The sequence below is a fragment of the Gambusia affinis genome, linkage group LG01 (genome assembly GCF_019740435.1).
Source record: "Gambusia affinis linkage group LG01, SWU_Gaff_1.0, whole genome shotgun sequence".
Classification (NCBI taxonomy): domain Eukaryota; kingdom Metazoa; phylum Chordata; class Actinopteri; order Cyprinodontiformes; family Poeciliidae; genus Gambusia; species Gambusia affinis.
The window spans coordinates 27,303,859-27,326,086 of NC_057868.1; the positions used below are offsets into that span (position 1 = coordinate 27,303,859).

Consider the following 22,228-nt stretch of genomic DNA (forward strand, 5'->3'; position numbering starts at 1 on the left):
CTTGTGCTGGGGAACTGATTGGCTGCAGCGGCTGCTTGTCTGAGGATCTGGGATTCAGGCGCTGCTAGGAGAGCAGATTATGAAGCGGCGCTCGTCCAGCAGCAGTCTCCTCTCATTGTCTCGATGGCTGCACACGCACTCCTCATCTGCTCCCTCGCCTTGCTGTCTGCCCTCAGCCGGCCTGGGCTAACCTTCACTGAGGAAGAATTCCAGCCGGGACTCCTATATGACGAAGTGCCTCTGATCCTGGATAGAAGGTGAGTCCATCCTCGCTCTCTACGGCTGCGAAGCAGTGGAGGGGTGCAAGGGGGGAACGATAGGGGGGAGGGGTACTGGAGATGCACGCAGGGATGCTGGGATGCTGATGTGTGCGTCTTCTCTGAGAGGGCTTTGTGCCACCCTCGCCTTCCTTAGTTACAGCTCACCTTGGACGCATCTCAGATTGTGAATTCAATCATTCAAGCTGTGTTGGTATGTGTTGGAGAACGCTAGGCTTCAAGGCTTTGTTTGTTTCAGTGTGTGGGACCGCATCAGACGGTGCTCATCAATCTCAGACGGGGCTGTTGTCTCTGTACAGTAATGCTGGTCTGGCAAGAAGGCTTGGGCAGCGGGTCTTAAAATCTAGAGAAGGGAAGAAATGGGAACAGTGAAGAAAGAGGCTGATGGAGGATAACGGAGACGATGCATCTTTTGTGGGTGTGCTTAACGATGCAGCCATTGGGAAGGAATTCCAGTTTTTTAATTTACATGTCGCCTTGGAAGTCTGATCTAGATCAAAAATGCAGGGCTCACAGGACTGTCAAAAGACATTCAGGGCCTTTACCACTGCTCTCCTGCTTGCTTACATAGACAGCGCAGCAAAGAGCTATCAAACTGTGCCAAAGCCATGAAAGGCTCTTGAAATCATGCCATGCATGACAGCTCTCACAGTCCTCTGATTCTAACCCACAACAAGCTGCCTCCCCTGCTCTTATTTATTACACAATTAAATCTTCAACAACTTTTTTTGTGATTCCAGGTCACCAGTAATGACAATCAGTTTCCATGCTATCATGGATATGGTTTTATTCCATGTTAATGAAAGCTTATATTAAAACCCGATTGTTTTTACAACTTTTTACCACAGTTTATCAGAACGAGAGAAAAAAAAAAAGAGATAATTTCTCCTGGGATTTGGAGCCCATGTCCCGTTATCAAACTTTGTGCGTAACTCCTTAACATAACAGCTAACAGTCACAGGTCAACACTCCAACACTCCAGCTCTGACTCACTCAAAGACGGTGTTATATAATAGCAATATTTTATTCCTTAAATATGAGGTGCCTTGGAGGGAGCTGAATATGTGTTAGGAAAATATGAATTAGAGGCTTACTGATGAAAGGCTTAGAGGACACCAGGGAATGCAGCTGAAAGAAACAGGCAAATCCCTGTAGTAGATTTTCTTCTTCTTTTGCTATAATGTTAACAATGTAAATGAACTGTATTGTTGACATGCTGTCACGATGGTAATGCAGTACTCAGTCTTATCTAAACTTGAGAAATAAGAACAAAATTCTACTTGAAGAAATAAGGAAACAAAACAACATCAAACATGTGACATTCACAATGGTTATAAAACAACTTTATCTGAGTATGTTTTGAAAGAAGATGAACAAGGTCAAAATGTGTCCACAGATTAAAGGACAACACACTAAGCTGTAATATTGTAAGCGACTTGTTCACACATTTAGGCAGCGACCATGCACAGGCTCAACAAACAAAGTAGGAGAGCAATAAAAGAAAATTCCCCCAAAACATAAAAAACAATAAGCCAACACCAGCCATAAATGTTGCTAACTTGATTTTCAGTAACAAAGTTTTTCAATATGTCCTACTACACTTCAAAAACCAGCCATGTCACTTAGGTGTGACCTAGTTATTGAGATTGCTGCAACACTCGGAGTTGACTATGCCAGCCACAGTTGAAGAATGTCTTTTGGCAGGTTAATGAAAACTCAAATGAGGACAGGGTCAGTCGTGCAATAGTTCTAACATATAGTCCTAGTTTTAATCCAAACTTGTTAAAAGTACAATTACTCCTCAAATCCTGACTGTCCCAGGACGTTTTATGCCTATTTAGAGCTTGTCAGTCCTGTTATTCCTGGACTGAATAAAAGTGTTAGAAGTTAGCCCATTTGAACAATGTCAACCACATTAAACCACCATAAGACATCAATAGAGATCAGTCAGAAAGACATCTATTTAATTTTCGCTTTTAAATGTTTTTATATGGAAGGCCTTTGTGGTCTACCTTACTGCCTCATCTGCTCTACCTCGGCTCTTTACGATAATCTGCATGTGTGTCAAAGCATATCTGGCAACTGTTTTGACCAACACATTACATAGTCAACAAGTACTTAAATGCATCTTAAAACTGTTAAGTCCTTTCAAACATAGACACAGATTAAAGGGAAACCCATGGAGTTCAAGGTGACAGAAGGTTCATTGAGCTCTATTTAAAGAAAGATTAAAGGGTTTAAAGACCAGTGGTTAATTTTAGCTTTGTTTGTACAGTCAACTGATAAAAATGCTATCTTTTAAGACAAAATACTCTTGAGAAATGCTATGATTCACTGCAGATGCGATCACAAGTTGGATCTCTGACAAACTGGCCTTTATATAGGTATGGAAGAAAGGTTATCGTTTAGTTCAGACAATTGATCGGCGATCGTTAATCTGAGAAGGATTTCAAATTCAAAAGACAAAAACCTTTTCTAGTAATATTTATCACATTCTAACTGAAGCAAGCATATCTCACACTAATAAGTTTGCAAATCTTACTGATTAAAAAAAAAAATCCTACTTATTAACATATATGCATACATAAGACTGCAGTCAAAATTTAAAGCCGCAAGCTCAGGTCCCCTAACTTTATTTGCTTTACATCCAAGGTGTAGAAAAATTTACCAGTCAAGTGCTTAACCTAAGGTCTAATTTGAAGCTGCAATCAAAGCTATACTGAAACTGGCAGCAAAGGTCTGACTGGCATCTTAGCTAACACCTAAATCTTAATCTCTGCTAACAAGTCTATTTATAAAACTGCACCTGCAGAGTGGGGGATTAAGAGGAGTTTTCATAAGTCATTTTTCTGGACCAACTACATTTTTTCTGATATATAATTTACACATGATTACTCACAACTGATGCTAAATATGAGATCCCTGCTCTTCAACGGCTCAAAAAATTAAATATTTAAGATGGGTTTTAAATTTCATGAAGGGACACTAAAAGGAAATATGAGAACAACAGTACAAATACCAATAAAAACAATATTAAAAACCTCAAATCTAGTTAATTTTATTCAGTAGATATTACAGTGACATTATTAGATCTAAAGAAGAGGTAAATGCAAAAGCCAGGCTAAGTCTAGCAACAAAATAAGTTCTGAATCAAATACTGTGTATCCTCAGCAACCACTACCCTGCATGTTCTAGGTGTTTCCCTTCTGCCACACACTTGAAGTGAATAAGAGGCTGATTAACAGGTTTCTTCAGCACTTGATGGCTGCAGAGGAGGTCATGCAATTACTTGAATCAGGTGTTCTGGTACAAAGACAAATCCAAAATATGCAGGGCTTTTGCTCCTTCAGGTCCGGTACTGAGAAAACACTTCTTTAATACAAAAGCATGCTTAGAGTGCAACTGACAGATTTTAAGAAAAGTTATATTTTCAGACTAACCTATTGGATGCACCGCCCAGGGCAAACAGCCTCATGACCCTTATCAAAACCCATAAGTATTCTCAGCAATATTTTCTACCTGTAAGATGCAGGAGCCATAAGTTACTTATGGCTTACTTAGCCATAAGTAACAGTACTTATGGCTAAGTACTGTTACAGAGGTAGATAGCATTTGCTTATAAGTTTTAAGAGCAGCCCTCAAACCTTTTTTCTGCTCAGTGGTGCAACACAAGAAGAAAGAACAAGAGATCAACTATCCATCTGTTTGAAGAAGGACATTCAGTGAAAATGTATTGATTGAAAAGCCAAATGAAGCTTAATCATTAATATTTAAAACCCAGCACTTTTCTAAAATTTGTGAAAATACAAGTTAAAAGTCATTCTGTTGCTAGCATTTTGGATATTGTGCGGGGGGGACATGTTTGCTCAGTTGTGTGCACCCATACTTATGGATGTGTGTGGCAGCAGGGAGATGAGCCAAGGAGTGGCTCTGGCTTGGCTTTGATTATGTAAAGGGCCTGCTCAGCACCCAGCCACTGTGTGACAAACTGAACCAATGATGGGGGGCCCACAACAGCCCATGGTTGCTGACCCTGCAAAAACTTGCAGAAGAGCAAAATGGCTGGGCTTCGCATAGGTCTTGCATTCTCACAGTCCTGAGGCTCCTGCCAACCAGCTGATACCACATAGGTGCACAGGAGTGATTAATTTAGCTAAGCTGTTCAACAATCACATTAAATCTAGGAGTCATGTCAGCGGTGTGGATGGTGGGTGGATGTGGTGGTGGAGGGGGGGGGGGGGGGGTGGGGAGGGGGGGTTCAAGCCTCTCTGCAGCCCTGAGATCATTGATGTCTCAAATATCAATGCAGGCAATAAGTGCGCAGCATCCAAGTTAGCTGCTATGCTGCTGAGGTTTCAGACACAAGCGCCTGCTGCCAAAGGTTTCCTGGACTTGGCAGCTCTTATATAGATCCATGCTTACCCAGCATTCACCAGTGGAAAATATAAATATTTGCATTTATTACATAAATAAACTGTTATATTGTTACTCGGAGGATGGCACCGGCAGGCATTCCTTAGCGAGGTATCAAAATGCATGTGGGATAGCATGTACCCCCAAACTTGCACACGGGCAGACACGCATGCATACACACCCACACGTCCACACACACACACACACACACACACATCCCACTGGATTTAGCCAATCATGATGCTGACACTGGAGTTGGCAGATGCACACTGGAATGTAGGCTGAAGAGCTTATTTGTGGCAAATGACAACACGGCGTCTTCCACTTGGTCACGGACTGGTTCTCATTCTTCAGATGTCACAGTGCGATTAACGTTACTTGTTCCAATGGGCTTAGGCTTTATTCCAATTGCTTTGATTTCCTCCACAAAGTAAGTTGATTGTTCCACAGCTTTGTGGCATGCAATAGAAAATAATTCAGAGTTTGCACTACTTTGCAGAAGTATTCATACCAATTGAACTTGTTCACATCTTGTTCACGTCATTCTGCACTGCAGACACAAACTTCAATGTATTTTATTAGCATTTTATATGTTAGAGCAATACAGTAAAGTCCAGAAAGCTTAGGGAGAAGATGCAGAAATGTCTCAATCAAGCTCAGCCTTTAAAACAACATTTGCGAGTGTTGAACATCTCGCATAACAATGTCCAGTTCATCATTTCAAATTAAGATCAGAACGGCACAACTGGACTAGTCAGAGAAGCAGCCAGGAAGGCCATCGCAGTTCTGGAGCAACTATTAGTTAAGCACTTGATAAATATAACCTGTACAAAAAAGCACAAAGAATGAAGCCAATGTTTACATGAAGTCGTAATAAGTTGAATTTAAGTTTCAAGCCATGCAAGACAACAAATATCTTCTCAGATGTATCAGAATAAAACTTCTGCTGTACATGCAAAATGGTTACTATATTGGAATATTAACAGTGGGTTTTACAGTAAACACACCATCCCCTCTCTGGAAGATGGTGGTGGAAGCAGCAACATGCTGTGGAAATTCTTTTGTTCAGCAAGAACAAGGAACAAGTTTATGTGGAGCTAGATACGGAGTGAATCTGGAATGAAATCTGTCTGAGGCTGCCAGACCTGAGCCTGAGGCAGATGTTCATTTTCTAGCAGGGCATTGACACTAAACACATACAAAGCTGCCAAAGGCCAGCTCTGTCTCACACAACATATCCAGAGGTTGTGTGAGACCTGAAAATTGATGTTCAGAGCTGATTGAGCTTGGACAATTTTGCAAAGAATAAGTTAACAATTTAGATGTGCATAGATTATGAAAACATGCCACAAAAGACTTGTAGTCTTTATTGCGTTGGAAGGTAGTCCCACAAACTATTGACTCCAGAAGTTTAAATTATTTTTTTATATATATTTTTAAAGTACTGTATCTGGTGCATTCAATCAGCTTCTTTTACTTCTTGAATTTGATCCTTCTGTTTTTTTATACAAATTACTATAAAGACATTAAATGATCTAAACTTTCGGAATGGGTAAAATTATAATATATAAATACATTTAATGTTGCATTTCTGTCAAATAACTTTACGCTGAACCCAGACAAGGTCTACATTTCCTGAACCTTCCTACAATCATTAGCACTTTCAGAGGTCAGGACAGATGCACTTGAACTATCCAGACTGCTGTAGCTTCTGACATCATGATTTAATCCCTTCACCTTGGTCAGGGCCAATGACTTTCCACTTTTGGGATCCAATGGACGAGGTGTGACCTCACGACTAATCCTAATCCACCTGGCACCGAACTGTACATTATTGCTGTACATTATTGCTCAGGTAGATATTGCACCATATGGGGGGATATCTGACATCCCTGGCAGCCCACTGTAAAGCTGTGACTTCCAGGTACATCTACAAAAAAATTGCTAATTTTAATATTTAAATCAAAACCTTAGTACATGAGGGAGAGAAATATGTGAACAGCTTTTAGTGAGAGCATAAGCAGCTCTTGATTGTTTAGTGTATTCTTTCAAACAAGGTTCACTTAAAGCCAGCAGAAGCAAGATGGTTAAATTCAATTATTTTTTGCTGCAGTTTCACTTACAATTTTGGTTGAAACCGTAACAGTAACAACAGATGGGAGTGATGTATGGTGACTCAAAGTAATTGTTATTCCCAGTCCCACAGGTATTAAGATTTACCTCTTACAAGCTCATTATTACTGGCTGTTGTACGGCGATTAGAGAACAAGCCTAGATAATCACAAAGGCCAGGTCAGGACGGACCACCTTGTCAGATCAGAGTGGCCATCACAACAAGCACAACTGGCTATGTCGGAGCTGCCCAGTAAGCCCATTGGCACAATATGTTTGTGATTAGACATTTAAAAAAGGATTAGGATTAGCCTCAAGAGGTCCGTGCTTTGTTGGGTTCAGTCTCAGACAGAGAGTTGGACAGCTGGGGCGAACATCTGAAGAACAAGGAAATGGCTGGTCCTCTGTCACATGTGCAAGATGTAGGTCAGTACTGTGACAGCTAATGTCCACAGTCACAACACTTCAGAAGTCTTGGTCTAAAACGTTTATTAATTCATTAGTTTTCTGTCAATTCAAATCCCCTCACATTTTAAATGTGTCATTCTTTACTCTAGTACCTGAACGAAACTAAAGTAATAGGCTGATCTGAAGGAATTTTCTTTAAAAAAACAAATAATCCTGTAGTTTGACTACACAGCATCTGTGTTGAACAGCTTTTGCTTTTAAGATTATTGTTATGCTATTGTTTAACTATTTTGGTTTAACATTAAGTCTGCATGAATTTTATATAGCTCAAATATTTTTAAATGACTTAGGTGGCACTTTGTGCATAAATTATTGCAATTACTGCCACTTCATCAATATGTAAAGTCATATGTAATCAGTTTTGAATTAATGTCAGAATAATAAATGGACAATATTATGTTAATAGAACATAATTTTTTTTTTAATAGGATTTTTATTACTGCGCCTTTGTCCTGCTATGTTACCAAGCCAGCAGTGTCCAAATGTTTTGTCCCTTTGGACAAAATTGTCAGATTGATAGTATTTGAGAGCAATTCTTTTTAATTAAAAATGCAAAAAGAATTCTAGTTATTTTTTATTTTTACCTGCTCAACAAGCATGCAATTTTTAAATGAAATGAAGTAGTGTGTTTTTTGTTTGAAAATAGATCTGTTATTTATTGGTGAACTTGACAAATATATATAGTTTTCTATATGTTCTAGATTAATTGGTTCATTTGTTTTGTTGGATTAGACACATTTTATTCAGTCTACTCATAGCACCAAGAACATGGGTCACTCTTTGAAAATGTTTGCTGTCGTTAGCTCCTAGAGCGGTCTCCTTCTGAGTAAAAGTCCTAAGGAGACTTTTACACAATGGATGTTTATGGTCTTATTTACTGTGAAATTAATATATAAAAAACATGGTTATTAAAAGAAACATTTTGTGTTTTACATTTTCACTTAAGAAGATTGTCATAAAAATCTTGGCATCACCAATTCTTTTTAAAGTTGCACTAATCACATGTGCTGGTGGGTCATGTTGTCATATTCTTTGCAGTTGACAAAATCATTGCAAAGGCCTCCAATGGCCACCAGGGTGCACTTTGGAAACCCTACTGCGGGGAAGAATTCTGTACAGAAAATGTGTTTACCAGTAAAAAAAAAAAATAATAATAATAATTCTTCATCTTATCTTCAGAAAGCCTCATTGTATCTTTTGTCTTTTCCACAGCAAAGAGAACCCCCATCAAGCAACAAGAGTCACATCACGTAAGTAACTAATCCATTCTGACACAAGACCTGATTCAGTCTAACCTGCTGTGGTTCTTTTGACACTGACTTGCACAGATCTGATGAAAGCATTTGCTTTTTAAACCCCGAGACATCTCTGCCACTTTGTAATTTGATCAGGTTTTCAAGTGGGGGCCTGTGTGCAACTCGAACACCTCAGTGGGATGCTGGCTTGTGTGTAGCTATAAATATGCATTGTGATACAAAGGCACAAAGAATACATTTTTGCACTTCTTGAAAGGCGTGATGGGTAAAGATGTATGTGGAACAAAATGAACAGTGTTTGTAAACACCAAACTTATTTTGAAGTAAACCGGTGATGAGTCAGAGGGATGACGCAAACTACTAGAAATAGATACGAACCAGAGTAGTGAGGTGCACGCAGGTCTCTTTGTTCTTTGCCTGCTTGCGTGTGCTTATGTGTGCACTACCTATAAGAAGTCATTGCAACTTTTATGAGTATACAGCTTTTTCCAGTAAAGCGCACTTCAAATCAGCTTAACCTGCCCATCTGATCTAAACTCCAATCATGCATTTGTTTGTTTTCACTTTCAGGTACAGATGGAGAGTATGGCCTGGAAAGTGAAGAGGTGTTTTTGACGCCTGAAGATGAAAACCCACTCAGGAGAATACTGCAGGTAGAGTGTTCAGTGTTCTCCTCTCCCTGTCTGCTGTTCATACAAATGCACACACGCTGGAACACACAAGCAAAACTGAGCATGCTCACTCAGCCACACTGAATGACCTTGGATGAAGGAATAATGTTTGTCTCATATTCACCAGCGGTAAAACATCTTTGCCACCCACACACAGGACTCCTGTGACTGAAAATTCAATAATATTCCACAGGATGCCTCATCAGCTTGTGCATACAGGCAAATATGTCTGTTTTACATAGATTGGTGAGTCCTGCTCAAAGCAGCAATGTTGCTTTTCTAAACTCAATTTGGGTGCTTCTAATTTCAGCCATAAAAATCCAGTTTTATCCCAACACAAACATTATGACTTCACCTTACATTTTTTGGAACACTACTACCTTTCAGTGTGATGCACTCTTCGTGCGAACAGATTAAAGAATCTACAGGGGGCAGTTTGTCTCTGCCAACTAATGTCAGTGCTTTCTCTGCCACTGCACACCATTATATGCAAATTTAGAGAACTCCTGCTTTCCACATGCTGCTCTTTCTCCATTTAAGATTCAGGTGGTGGGGTGAATACTGAACTTTACTCATGGCTCACATTTTATGATCAGACAAGCTGGCAAGCCTCGAAAATGCTTGCCATTTTCAAGGCAAGCATTAAATTAATATCACAGCATGAATAAAACTAAGGCATTGCAGGTCGGGAGTTGTAGGATTGTAGGATATGTGACATAGAATGCCCTGATTTAAACAGTTTAAGACATCTCATGCTTATCTAGATTGGGTGGAGAATGCCTGTGAACAGTCCCGCTATAGAATTGTGTTAGGTTCTGGATTTTGACTGGACCATTTAAACAAAAAGAATTTGGTCACACGTAGAGTGTTCTAAGCTGATTCACGCTATGTGTGATTAAACCAATTCATTAATAGCTCTAGATAATGCTGTAATGTCACTGCCCTACTGGAAGGAGGACTTATTCCTCTGTTGTTGGTCGTTTGCAGGTTCTTCAGGTTTTCTACTGAGATTGCCTAGTATTTAGCTAGATCTAGTATTTTCCTATAAACTCCCATCATCTTTCCTGTCTCTGTTCAAGAAAAGTGTTTCCACAGTATAATACACAATGCTTCTTTACAGTGGGTAGGGTGTATTCAAAGTGATGGGCAGTGTTAGTTTCACCTGCTTGACATTTTGGTCTCAACCAACAAATGTTTCCTGGACTTTCTGTTTTAGTGGATTGCTGCAGTTCCTCCATAGTTACCATGAGCTTCTTGTCTGGGTCTCAGATTAAAACCTTCCATGTTTGGCCATTGGCCTGTCATCTTAGGAAACACTGTCAGACTTCAAAATGTTGGTTGCTGTTTACTAGTATTCTCTAAAAAACCTCTGAGACATTCACAGAAGAGTATTTACACTAGTTACTCACAGATTTCTAACTACGCACATCTGAATTGAGTTTGTTGTACTTGAGATTGTTTAGAGGTATCAGAATAAATGGGGTTGAATGTAAACATGTAATACTTTTATCATTTGCTCCAATTAATTATTCCAAAAACCAAATATCCTTTGCCTTTCACTTCAAAAATTTGTGCTACTTCCTGTTGATCTGTTCCCTAAAATATCCATTAAATGCACTGAAATTTGTGATTGCAACATGAGAAAAAATGAAAACGTTCAAGGGACTGAAACACATTTGCAAGGGACTGTCTGTTCAGGTCTCTGTAAGAAATTAAAGGGATAGTGGGTTGTCTTCAATAAGACAATGAGGTAATGCCAAACAGTTATTATTCTGGATACAAGTTTTATTGTCATTGATTAATACCATTTGTTTGTATCTTTGCAGCCTTTTAAATGGCATCAGTCTGGGATGACTCTGAGTAAAAGGAAGCTGCTGCAGTCTCTGATGGGGCCTTATGGCCCGCTCAGTGTGTCTTACAATGGGAAGCCTTGCATTCTGTTTAAGGCAAAACGGTTGGCAATCCGCTACAGAAACCACACGTTCATTGATCTGACTGAGAGGGTCTTCAACCCCAGCTTACCTGTGGACACTAAGGGCTCAATCTGTACCAAGGACAAAGCAATGTAAGTCTCATCCCAAAGCAACCACTGTGCCAAGAGAACGTGCATCACAAGATCAATATTTGTTGTGTTCAAATATCTACAGTGCAGACATGTCCTTAAATATATAATGTTTTATGTATTTGAGTTAAATATTCTGCTATTGGTTTTATCTCCCACAGACTTTCTTTACGATTTGGTGATGTTGAGGACTTACGAGGTCTAGTTATCAGGTAAATTGGCAACACTTAATTCAAACACATTTGATCTTTATGAATCTCTAGAAACCACATTAGAATGCTTTCAAGTGCACAATTATAAATAACTACACTTTCTCCTTCAAAAGGCTTCAGATGTCCAACACTTTTTATGAGGCAGCTGGTCAAAACTGGTTCACTCTAGACAGCGTTCACATCCAGTACAACTGGACCCAGGAGGCTACATTCAACGCCAGTGAGGTCTACGCTCCTGCCACTTCATCCTACCATTGCCAGCACGTCAGCAGCCTGCACAAATATGACACCCTGCTAGTGCCCAGCTCCCACACTGACACATCTGCTAACTGGCACATAACTTTCACTGATTTCCAGGTACACAGTCGCACAAGGGGCACAACCTTTGTTGTCTCAACTCGTTTAATAGTGTTTGCATGGTCTGTTTTGGTTTAATTATTTCTCCATTTTAGCTACATAGGTGCATGTGTCTGTACGTTAGCGAGCTGGTTTCCTTTTAATGTTTAGTGTGTTGGCTGTCAATCTGTCAGTTGGCTGTTTGTCGGTCTGTTTTATTTATTTAGCCATCTGCTCAACTGTCTCAACCTGTCCATCTGTGTAGTGTGTCTGTGCTTGGTAAGCCCAATAAGAGCCAGTTGTCCTATTTGCTTCAGCCTAATCTTATCTATCCGCCTTACTCTTTGTTCTTCCAGATTCAGGCCTTCAACGTACAGTCAGAGAAGTTTGCGTCTGCCAGTGACTGTGCTACTTTCTTAACGCCAGCTATTCTGATGGGTCTGGTGACGTCGTTAATCCTGCTCCTAGTCTTAGCCTATGCCCTGCATATGGTGGTACACCTCAAGCACATTGACCGCTATGAGGAGCACAAAGCCACTGTCTATTTCCCCCGCAGTCCTGAGGCAGAGTTACCGGACAAAAACAGCCTGTGAAGGAGGACGATGAGACTGAGGATGATTGTGGGGAGATACTGGGGAAGAGGAAGCTAAGAATCAAGGCTGCAGTGGCCACAAGAGTGAAAAAGTATCTTCAACTGAAATTTCATCAACTTAATGACAACTTTGCCTGTTCTTGTCAAAAGCTAAGTCTTAACTCTATTAGGTAAATGCAAAGTGTGGCCGGATACTTTCCCTTCTCTCCTCACTGACTGGCATCTCCTGGGAAAGTCCAGGCCTCTCCTACAGATGGCTTGTTGGTTTAATATCCAAGGTTCGGTGTCTGTCCCAGGATGCTGAAGGGCAACGACTTGCACAGGTCTTTGTCCCAGCCTGCCCTTAAAACAAAAGGCTCACAGTTGCAGCCAATACAGCTAACTCAAATGCTCCAGCTTAAGTGTATGTATTACATGGCTCCAAAGTGTCATAATGCAAGCAACCATCAACAACATTGTCCTTCCAGCTTTCATTGCTGTAAAGATAGTCTAACACCACTGCAAAAATGGTAAACTTAGAACAGCCACTTTTCTAGCTGAGATAGCCTTATTAGCTGCATGTCCTAATAGGCTGGTGTTCTTGGGCTATCACAGTGTTTCCTAATAAGACTGACCCAGATGGTCTCCTGCTTGAGATTTATCATATGATGAGATATGGCACAATGTAAAATGATATTGGGAAGTCTTTTGGTGGAAACACTAAAAAATTATTAGGAACCACTGGTCTAACAGCCGTCTGGAATGGATGAACTAACTTTACTGGCCCATCGGAGCCGCTGGCCTCCCTCAACCCACCCCTGAACGAGATTGCTGCTTGGGACTTAACTGTGAAATGGCCTTCTACAGACCAGACTAGACAAAGGGGATTCAACAAACTAGCACAACATTTGTTAGTAGCAGAAGCACTAACAACAGACTTTTGAAAGACTACACAAAGAACTATGCTGCAAAAAGACGGCCCATCCATGGGTATAGCAGAAATGCAGGTTCTTGGGATGCAACGGCTCATCCGAGTCACTTGTTTGAACAAAAGAGGCTGTGGGTCCTCAAATGAGACTGCTCAAACTGACTGCCAAAGTGAAGCCACAAATGTGTTGCCATAATATATGGTCTGAAACAGAGTGAGACAATGTGAAAATGAAAGTGAACCATTACAGCTATGTTAAAATAAAAAGAAGAAGAAAATGCATTCATGTACAGAAATGTCACTCTGCGGAGGTCTTTTTTTTTATATTCTGTGTAATCATAAAAGCTATTAGGTACAGGTTGACTATGCTAAAACTCATAACCAAAAGGATATCCAGAACTGTAAATATAACATCTCTCTAGGATCATAGCTGTTTACTATCTTCAAATACTGCACAACTAATAGACAATACAATTGTAAAATTGTTCTACTGAGATTGGTGAACATATCAATGCATATGATTTTTTTTCTACAAGGGTGAACATGTTACATTTCCTGTGTGTTTGTTTTAAGCTGGGCCAAAATAAGGTTCAGTTTTACCAATGTGTAAATTATAAAGCAAGATTCCTATAATAGACGGATGTCTCTACTGAATGCCGTTTAGTCACTGGGACCTATAGATGCCATTATTACGCCAGAAGCCTCATTAGCAACAGTTACAGAATCAGTGAGTCATTATTACTGACAAAAAAAAAAAACACTCAGCATGACAGTAAATAGATATCTTAACATTTGATATGGCAGTTCTGTCGGTTTGTAGCAGTGTGAAATGTGTTCTTTGGTCATAAATGTATCCTACAATTGATTGACTGGAGGCAGTTTGTCCAAGGACTAACTGGTGTAAAATGAACAATAAAATGATATTCTGAGGGACATATCTGCTGTGCTTCTCTGAGACCATATGTTTATTTTTGTTGTTTATTCTTAATGGTTTCCATGCAAATATGATTTTATTATAGATTTGTTTCTCAGTGAGAAAAACCATATGAAGGGAATTTGCCTTCAATGAATGCCACAAAAGTGACGATGAGAGTAATACTTTGTGGGCATGGGAAAAGTAGGACTTTTACAAAGAAAAATCCTATTCTAGAAAAAAATATCATATATATATATAATTTGTCAGTCCACGTTATAAAACAATAGTAACATGTACATTCCTTATGGAATAACTGCAAGATTTATAGGGCAACAGCTTTCAACTAATTTAAAATAACAGTTTAGGGATAATAGCATTTGTGTCTTAAATCTATGATCAAAATTTATGCAAGGCAAAAAAACCAAAACAACCTTGAATAGAGGAAGTAAACTGTACTACAAACTAAAGTTGTAATGGCCCTACAGTTATACCAATGAAAATATTTCAAATAGTTTCTGCATATACCCTAAGAAAACAAACTCATCCTTCTTGTTGAAAAATAGTGACATCTAATGGCATGGAGTAATGCTGGATTTGAAAGCCTGCACTTACCTATGATTAAGCCAGAGGTAATTTCTGTTTCAACGGAAAGCTAAATATACGGAAGAGGATTAGGGCCACCAAAAAATAAAAAATAAAAAATTCTGACTTTAAAGTCAGAATTCTGAGATTAAAGTCAGAATTCTGAGATTAAAGGAGAGAAGGAATTCAGGAGAGAAAAGGCCATGTTGGTCAAACTTGGATCAGCAATAGAACTGTTTAATCCTTTGGTGTAGACTAAGTGTATTCTTCCATTTTAACCATTAAGCACAGAAATGATTATATGAGAATATAATATTAATTTCTTTATAGCTATAAATTTTAGCCTTAACCTCTAGAACCGGACGGACCCACCGGTGGGTCCAGCTGCCATGTGACCTCGGCTCGCTTAGGGTGTAAGAGGTTAAGGAAGATAACAGTCTATAATAAATACAATGTATTTTGTATTTTAGGAAAATTTTGAGGACAGAAGAAGAAAACATAATTTAAAGTTATGAATTAGCTCAGGATGTATGTATGGATGGATACCGAAAAAGAACTTCAAACAAGCAGATTAAAGCAGATTAATTAATAAAACCATGAAGGATTATGGTCTTTTTCTAATTTTACTAGATAAGAATCATGAGATAAGAATAAATCTAAAGTTATTATGCTTAGAGAGTCATTATTGAGAGTAATAATTTTTTTCACCACCAACCAAACAGCATCTTTGTCTGCTTTCTTACAAATTGCATCAAACGGTTGTTCAAGCTTATGTGAAAAGTAAATAAATAGCAGAAAATGTCATAGGTTGAATTAGTTATACATCTCATTGACACAGAATAACAATGAGGTTCATTCTTCAGTTTAAAACTATCCATTGAAAATAACTACCTATAAGCAGGTAGTGAACATAGTTCTCACTAATCCCATTTATCTGTATTAAAACTATTGTTTTTGTTGTTTTGGTGTAATAGTCTAATATTTGAAGTGATAACATGTAGTGTTTTCATTAGCTTTTGTGAGAAATTGAAAACTGAGTTGATTAAATAAATACATTTTCAATATTCAAATGAATTGAAATGCACCTATTGAACCATTTTTATATTTTTGGGAAATGTAATGTCATACTCCATCCTCTAGATGTCAGTATACACATGTGTCAAAACTTACAGCTTTCTACATGATGTAACCTATTTACTAATTCTACGTTAGATGCTTACATTGTTGTGGGAAAGCTACTGAATTTTATTTGCTGTTGAAATGCTTTGTACTACAACTTCGAAATTCAGTAAAAGCTTTAATGATTTTAATTATCTGTGCATTACACTGTGGCAGTGCTTAATCATCCTAATAAAAAGAGCAAGCAATGTACAAATTATGATACACAGATAGAGATGTGTCAATATATTGCCTTCATAGATAACCCAATTTTAAGTTCCATTTTCAGTTTAGCTGGAACCATCACTGGATCAAACATTTCAGTGATTCATACTTCTTCTTTTCTGTCACATTTCAGGGAGAACAGAAGGGGTGGTGTTTCGCGTTTGTTGTTAATCTCTTTCCTGTGCAGAACTCTACAGCTTGGATCCTCAGAGTCCTCAAAGCTGGGAATTCAGACTTTGTGGATGCAGCCTGTGCAGAGACAGATAGGCCCGCCTATTTTATATGTAAAGCCTCCAGTCAGAAAGCACAGCCCATAGGGTCCTCACATCACTCCTTTGTTGAAGAAAAAACTTTTGCAGCTTGGTCCAATCGTTTAGGCGGCTTTTAATAGAGGCTGCACAAGGCAGTGCACTGACAGTAGGTGGGTTGGGTTTGACCTTTTTCTGAATCACTAAATATATGTTCACTACAGAGCTGACTATTAGAGGGATCAGGCACAACCACTTGACCATCCTCTTTTTCTTTGGCTCTTAAAGACATACATTTTTTCTGCCTTTTTCAGTACTATTATCAAAGCAAATGTAATTAGATCTTTGTGCCACAAAGATATATTTCAAAAGCCAATAAGCAATTTTAAAAGACCTTTGTAATGGTTATACGTTGAATGGATATGTGGCTGCTTAATGGCAACAGAAAGAGGATAGGAAAGGAATTTTTCGAGGTATTTACAGGGATAAGATTTACAGAAACTGAAAACAGTTGCTGCCTCTGAGATAATTGGAAAGCTAAAACTAATGAATGGAAGCAATCCCAACCCAGGACAAATGACTCCACAAAGTTAAAAGCTTAGAAAAATATTTTTGATTCAATATCAATAGCATTGAGTTAAAAGTCAATTTACTGAGATTGTTGCAGCTGTTGCTTGTGAGCATAAAGTTTATTATGTTATAATATGATGTCCTTCTACAATAGTTTGTAGTTCATGTAGATGATGTCTGCAGATTATGTTAATTGATCATGTGAAATGATTCTTCTGATTGTGTAGCCACAATAATAAGTTTGAGCTAGTAATTAGTTTTAGTGGTGCGGTTTGCTGTGTTTTCACAAATACATTGCCATTTAGTCAAAAACATCAACGAGTAAAACTTGAACTGATTGTGTCAAAAAATGCGAGATCAACCATGACTATACTGACCTGACTATACTGGGGACTCTGTTGTTGAGTGGAACATGCTGACAGATCTGTGCATGTCAGTTTAAAAATACTTATGGAAACTGGAGCAGAATTATCTCTATCCAATGTCTACCAAAACTCAAGCATCTAAAGTTGCAGTTTTTTTCTACAATGTGGTGAATTAGAAGCAGACTGGGGACACCACAATGGGCTGCCCTCCTAGTTATGAGTTTGTGAGGTTTCCAAGCTTCTGCTCTCAGAAAACATTTTTCTTGACTTCCTCCACCTGACCATCTAAATCTTAACTTTATGACCTCGCATTCAAGCTGGAGACTTTGATATGGATGCTTTTCTCTTTGGTGAACTGTGTGATACACACTGCTCAGTACTCCAAACATAACATATTAAGAGTTTGGTCATTTTCTGCTTTATTGTCAGATGTTTTTTGCCTTTATAAATATTTTTCAATGTTAGACATAAACGTATCAACTATTAGGTTGAACCTGATTTAAAAAAAAGAATAGTATTGAAAAATAAGGCTCTGTCTCTCTCATTCTAAGGTGTCATAGTTGTAGTTATGCTGCTAAATAGGCTTAGGCCACACAATGTCAGACAAAATTACCACCTTTTCCTCACTTTTGTCTTGTGTTACTTTTAACTTGAATTATTTCCTGCTATTTCTGCTATTAAAGGTGCAGTATTATGTAGTTTTCCATCACAAAATGCCATTTTATATCCCAGTCAAGTAACTCTGTTACCTTCAGTTGTTATAAAATGTTGCATGTATCAAACATAATTAAAGAAATTTGAGTTTGCAATTTGACGCTTTGAAATTGGTCTCTATGTTTTTAAGAAGCTCTTGCTCTTTCCAGCAATCCTCCTTCAGCATGTCCTCCCAACAGTGCTCCTCCATTAAGCCATTTACAACTGTTCTTAGGAGCATTGCACTGAGAAGTAATCTGTATGAAGAGCTCAGGAGATGAGCAGTTCCACCTGGTGTTTGCTAATTGCTGCTGCTAGTCTGAAGGAACTGAGTGGTGAAGGGTGCTCTGTGAGGCAGAAGATCAGCTTGGTAACTTCAGCTCTGAGGTGGAGCTGTGTGGAAAAGGTGAGAGCAGCTACTTTAAGCTGTCACAAGAGATTTAAGGATTCTTCAAGCATATATAGACTCCAGGTATACTTTTGAAGAGGCAAGAACATTATAACATGACATAAAGCTAAAAAAAGTTGACATAAAAGTTCACAGTTATATAACACCTCATTGTCCCCTTTGAAATATAGATAATGAATATAGATGATGTGCTCTGACTCAGCACTTCATATTTGGGATTATCCCGGTGTGTCAATCACTGACTCATCCCAACAGGAGTACTTTGATGTACATAAGAGCTAAATGAGTTGACTATTAATTGAACATAACATTAGAGCCAATCATAGCCTCCAAGCTCCTCATCCCGTATCTACACAGCTGCAGTGAATGGCCTCATTTTAGCCTCTTGGGCGTGTTATCATAGAAAATGAGTTGGTTATCCACAAAACAGCATAGTCTAACTAATTTTGGATACGAACGGTACCCTTGGATCTTGTGATACTGTAATAAGAGTCTCTCCCCAGTATGTTATATTTGTTTTGTTTGTTCTGTTTTATTTTTGTTTGTTTGTCTTTTTGCAGTGTTTGATTTTTCTTTTTGACAATATTGTAAAAATTTCAATAAAAATAAAGTTATAAAAAAAAAAAAAAACAGCATAGTCTATGGGGCTCTGACTAATAAACAGTCCTAGAGTTGAATGTAAACACTTTATGCAGTTTTACAGAGAGTTATTTTGCTTAGATGTAGCATTTTTAAGATATTTGCTTGAAGATTGTAGAGTCTTATTTTCACAATATAGAAACATTTATAAAAAACGTTTCTTTAGCATTGCTTGGTCACTTTATTTTTCAGGTGGTTCAGTGTAACATATCCAATTTGTAACAAAGAAAGCTGACAAGAAGGCTCCATCTAGTTATGCTCCCTTGGGCTGTAATTTCCGGTTCCATTGGTCATTGCCTTGGTTCTCTAGGAAAACATCTCTGTGAAGAATAAATTAAAAATATACATTTTAATAAGCTGAGCTTAGAATAGGCCAATGAGACCTAAGAAAAAAAGATAAAAAGGAGATTGTATATCTGAAAAATTATGACAGGAGGAGGGCGAATAATAAAGAGAAGACGAAGAATAATTGAAGGAAGAAAGAACTTGTAACAACAAGTTACAATTTATTTATTCATTTTTAATTGAAGTCACCAGTAAATGTAAAATGAAATTGGATGCTCTGGGCAAATCGGTTGGTACCACGCTCTGAATGCAATGCAACACGCAGGTATGATTTTTAGTGTGCTGTGCAAAACAATGCAAATATTACGTCTCGACTGGCTGCCAGTTATTCCACATAATGAAACTACCTATCCAATCAAGCATTTTTCTATGCAATCAGGCAGCTGCTCGAGGCATTTCAGAGTTTCTTTGAAGATTGAAAACCAAATTGACAAGCCGACTCAATAATGAAAAGTCACACTAGCCACACACTTTTATATATTGTTGTTTTTCTTCTTACTAGTCAGAAATTCACCACACTTCCAACGACTTCAGACCTATCCTCATTTCTTGACTCCATGCTGTCTCTGTCATTCATTTAGACAAAATATCTATGTTCAAGACATTTGGCAAATAATTTTTTAAATTTGCAGTTAACTGGTATACATTAAATCTGATCCTTTTTTACGTGTGTTTATCTAAATTTGTTATTTATATAAATGCTGGATTTAAAACAAATGTTTTAAATCCAGTAAAAATGAGTTCAGTCATGGATAAGTAGCTTCACTTGCTGCTTACAACCAGATGTTGAGAGACAAAGTGAAGAAACTTACTAATGTTTGTTATGGTGTGTTTTCTCCAGACATAGCTATCCAGAGAATACAAAAACTCAAGAACATGCTATACAAGACAAAGGATGTCTCTGATGAATTTTACCAAAACTAATGAATGCATCAATCTATGTACATGAATAAACTGCATAGTGAATTTACCTGATGGCTACCTACAGTGTTTCTATCTGTCCCAGGTTTGCTTGGGCCAATCTGTAACATGGGCCTCTTTTATTCCCACCCCACACTGGCTCAGTAGAGACAGAGCAAATATTTATTTATTTTTAATTCCTTCATCTCCACTCTGATCTTCCATACCAGTGCCTGAACTGGCATTTCATTCTTTCAAAATGGACTGAATGCAGTTTCTGTTCTGGCTACATCATTTGGGAAGAGTTTCTGGTGCATTTCGTTTCTCTTGCAGTTTTTTGTGGAATATACTGTCTCCATCAGCAGCTTGAATGATTTATATGAAGATATATATACTGTCAGTTTAACATTTAACAAAGCAGTAAAGCCAACATGTCTTTATTGCATAGTTCTTCCATGTTATGGGTCAGTATCATTGTGAGTCTTTTCCTTTGATCAGCTAATTTCCATTTCATAAATGGGCCAATCTTCTTATTCTTATCTGTTAGTAATGGAAATAACTGGTTCATAATTGGTCTTAGACACAATTCTGTTCACTAATGTTCTTCCAATTTTTGAGATTCTATTTGTGGCAAATTCATTCATCTTTGGTGTCTTTTAAGAAACCCTGGAGGAATCCCTCTTCTCCTTTAAAAGAATGATTTTGTTCGCTTTGTTCTTCATGTTTGGATATTTGTTTTCACTAAACAAGCTGTTTCGCTCTTTCTTTTCAATACTCACGTTTAGTTTTAAAGGGATCCATGGCTTCTTCCTGTCACAAGTTGAGACAGCTCCAGGCAAGGCACTTAGAGTCTTTCCAACTGTTTTCGGTAAATAAATGGGAGTGTGATTGGGTGAAAGTATCTATAATGTAAAGTGCTTTGAATGATCAGCATGACTGGGAAGATGATACATAATTTACTATTACAATGTTTAAATTTTTTTTTCTTACTCCAGTAACTCTGGCTCTGTTGGTAGAATTTAAAAGAACACTCTTTGGGTAAAAGTAAAGTAGGATTTTTGAGGGACAGTAGAAAGAGATGTGAATCTATCTGTGCTATGAGCGAAATTCTGTGACATATTGACATAACCTAGACAAGATAATACTTGTAAGCTTTGGTCAATATTCTTAGGTTTTACACTAATTTGCAATGATAATTATCAGGTAGCCTTAAGTGCATTGCAGTAAACTTTATTAATGTGACTACAAAACCTTGAGACAGACAGATAGCCTGACCTTGGTGTACTCACCCTGTAGCTGCTGGAGATATTGGTTGACAAGGTCTACAAAGATAAGAAAAAAACTTGCTGTTGTGCCCTGACTTTATTTTTATTTTCCAATAAAATATAATGACATCCTCCTGTTGCATTACCATGCCTTCCACACAGCAAGGATGAAATCAATAAAACCTAGACGATTAAAGAATGGTACCATTGTAGAGACAAGATTGATTTATTTAATTTTTTTCTTTCGTTTGCTATGATATTAGGAACACAATAGGTAGCAGCGTTTTTGGTAGAGCCTGCTCTCCAAAAATTGTCTGTGATTACAGCTTTTAGAAAACGTAGAACAGAAAAATAAGAGCTCCGTCTGCCAAATTGAAATGATGTGAGACTGGACTCCTACAGTTGACTAATGTCTGTATAAAATTACTCACAACTCACTTTTCTTATTCACATTTAAAGTTTTGTGCAGGACCTCGCAGCCTGCACGCTCATTATGACAGATTGCTGCTTGTTATCAACTCATTGCAATCAGTTGTCCGCTGTTGCTACATGCTGGTTCAGGAGGAGAGACTGCTGCAAAGTCAGTAACTTAATGTAATCAAATGG

General features: G+C 38.1%; 1 protein-coding gene across 1 annotated transcript; it reads left to right on the top strand.

Annotated features, from left to right (window-relative positions):
- On the top strand, positions 1–14,242 carry atp6ap1lb (ATPase H+ transporting accessory protein 1 like b). Its single transcript, XM_044121813.1, has 7 exons — positions 1–257; positions 8,484–8,521; positions 9,098–9,180; positions 11,025–11,263; positions 11,422–11,472; positions 11,586–11,829; positions 12,165–14,242. The coding sequence occupies exons 1-7, from the start codon at positions 124–126 to the stop codon at positions 12,399–12,401; spliced, it is 1,026 nt and encodes a 341-aa protein (XP_043977748.1). The 5' UTR covers positions 1–123; the 3' UTR covers positions 12,402–14,242.
- Positions 14,243–22,228: the final 7,986 nt, after the last annotated feature.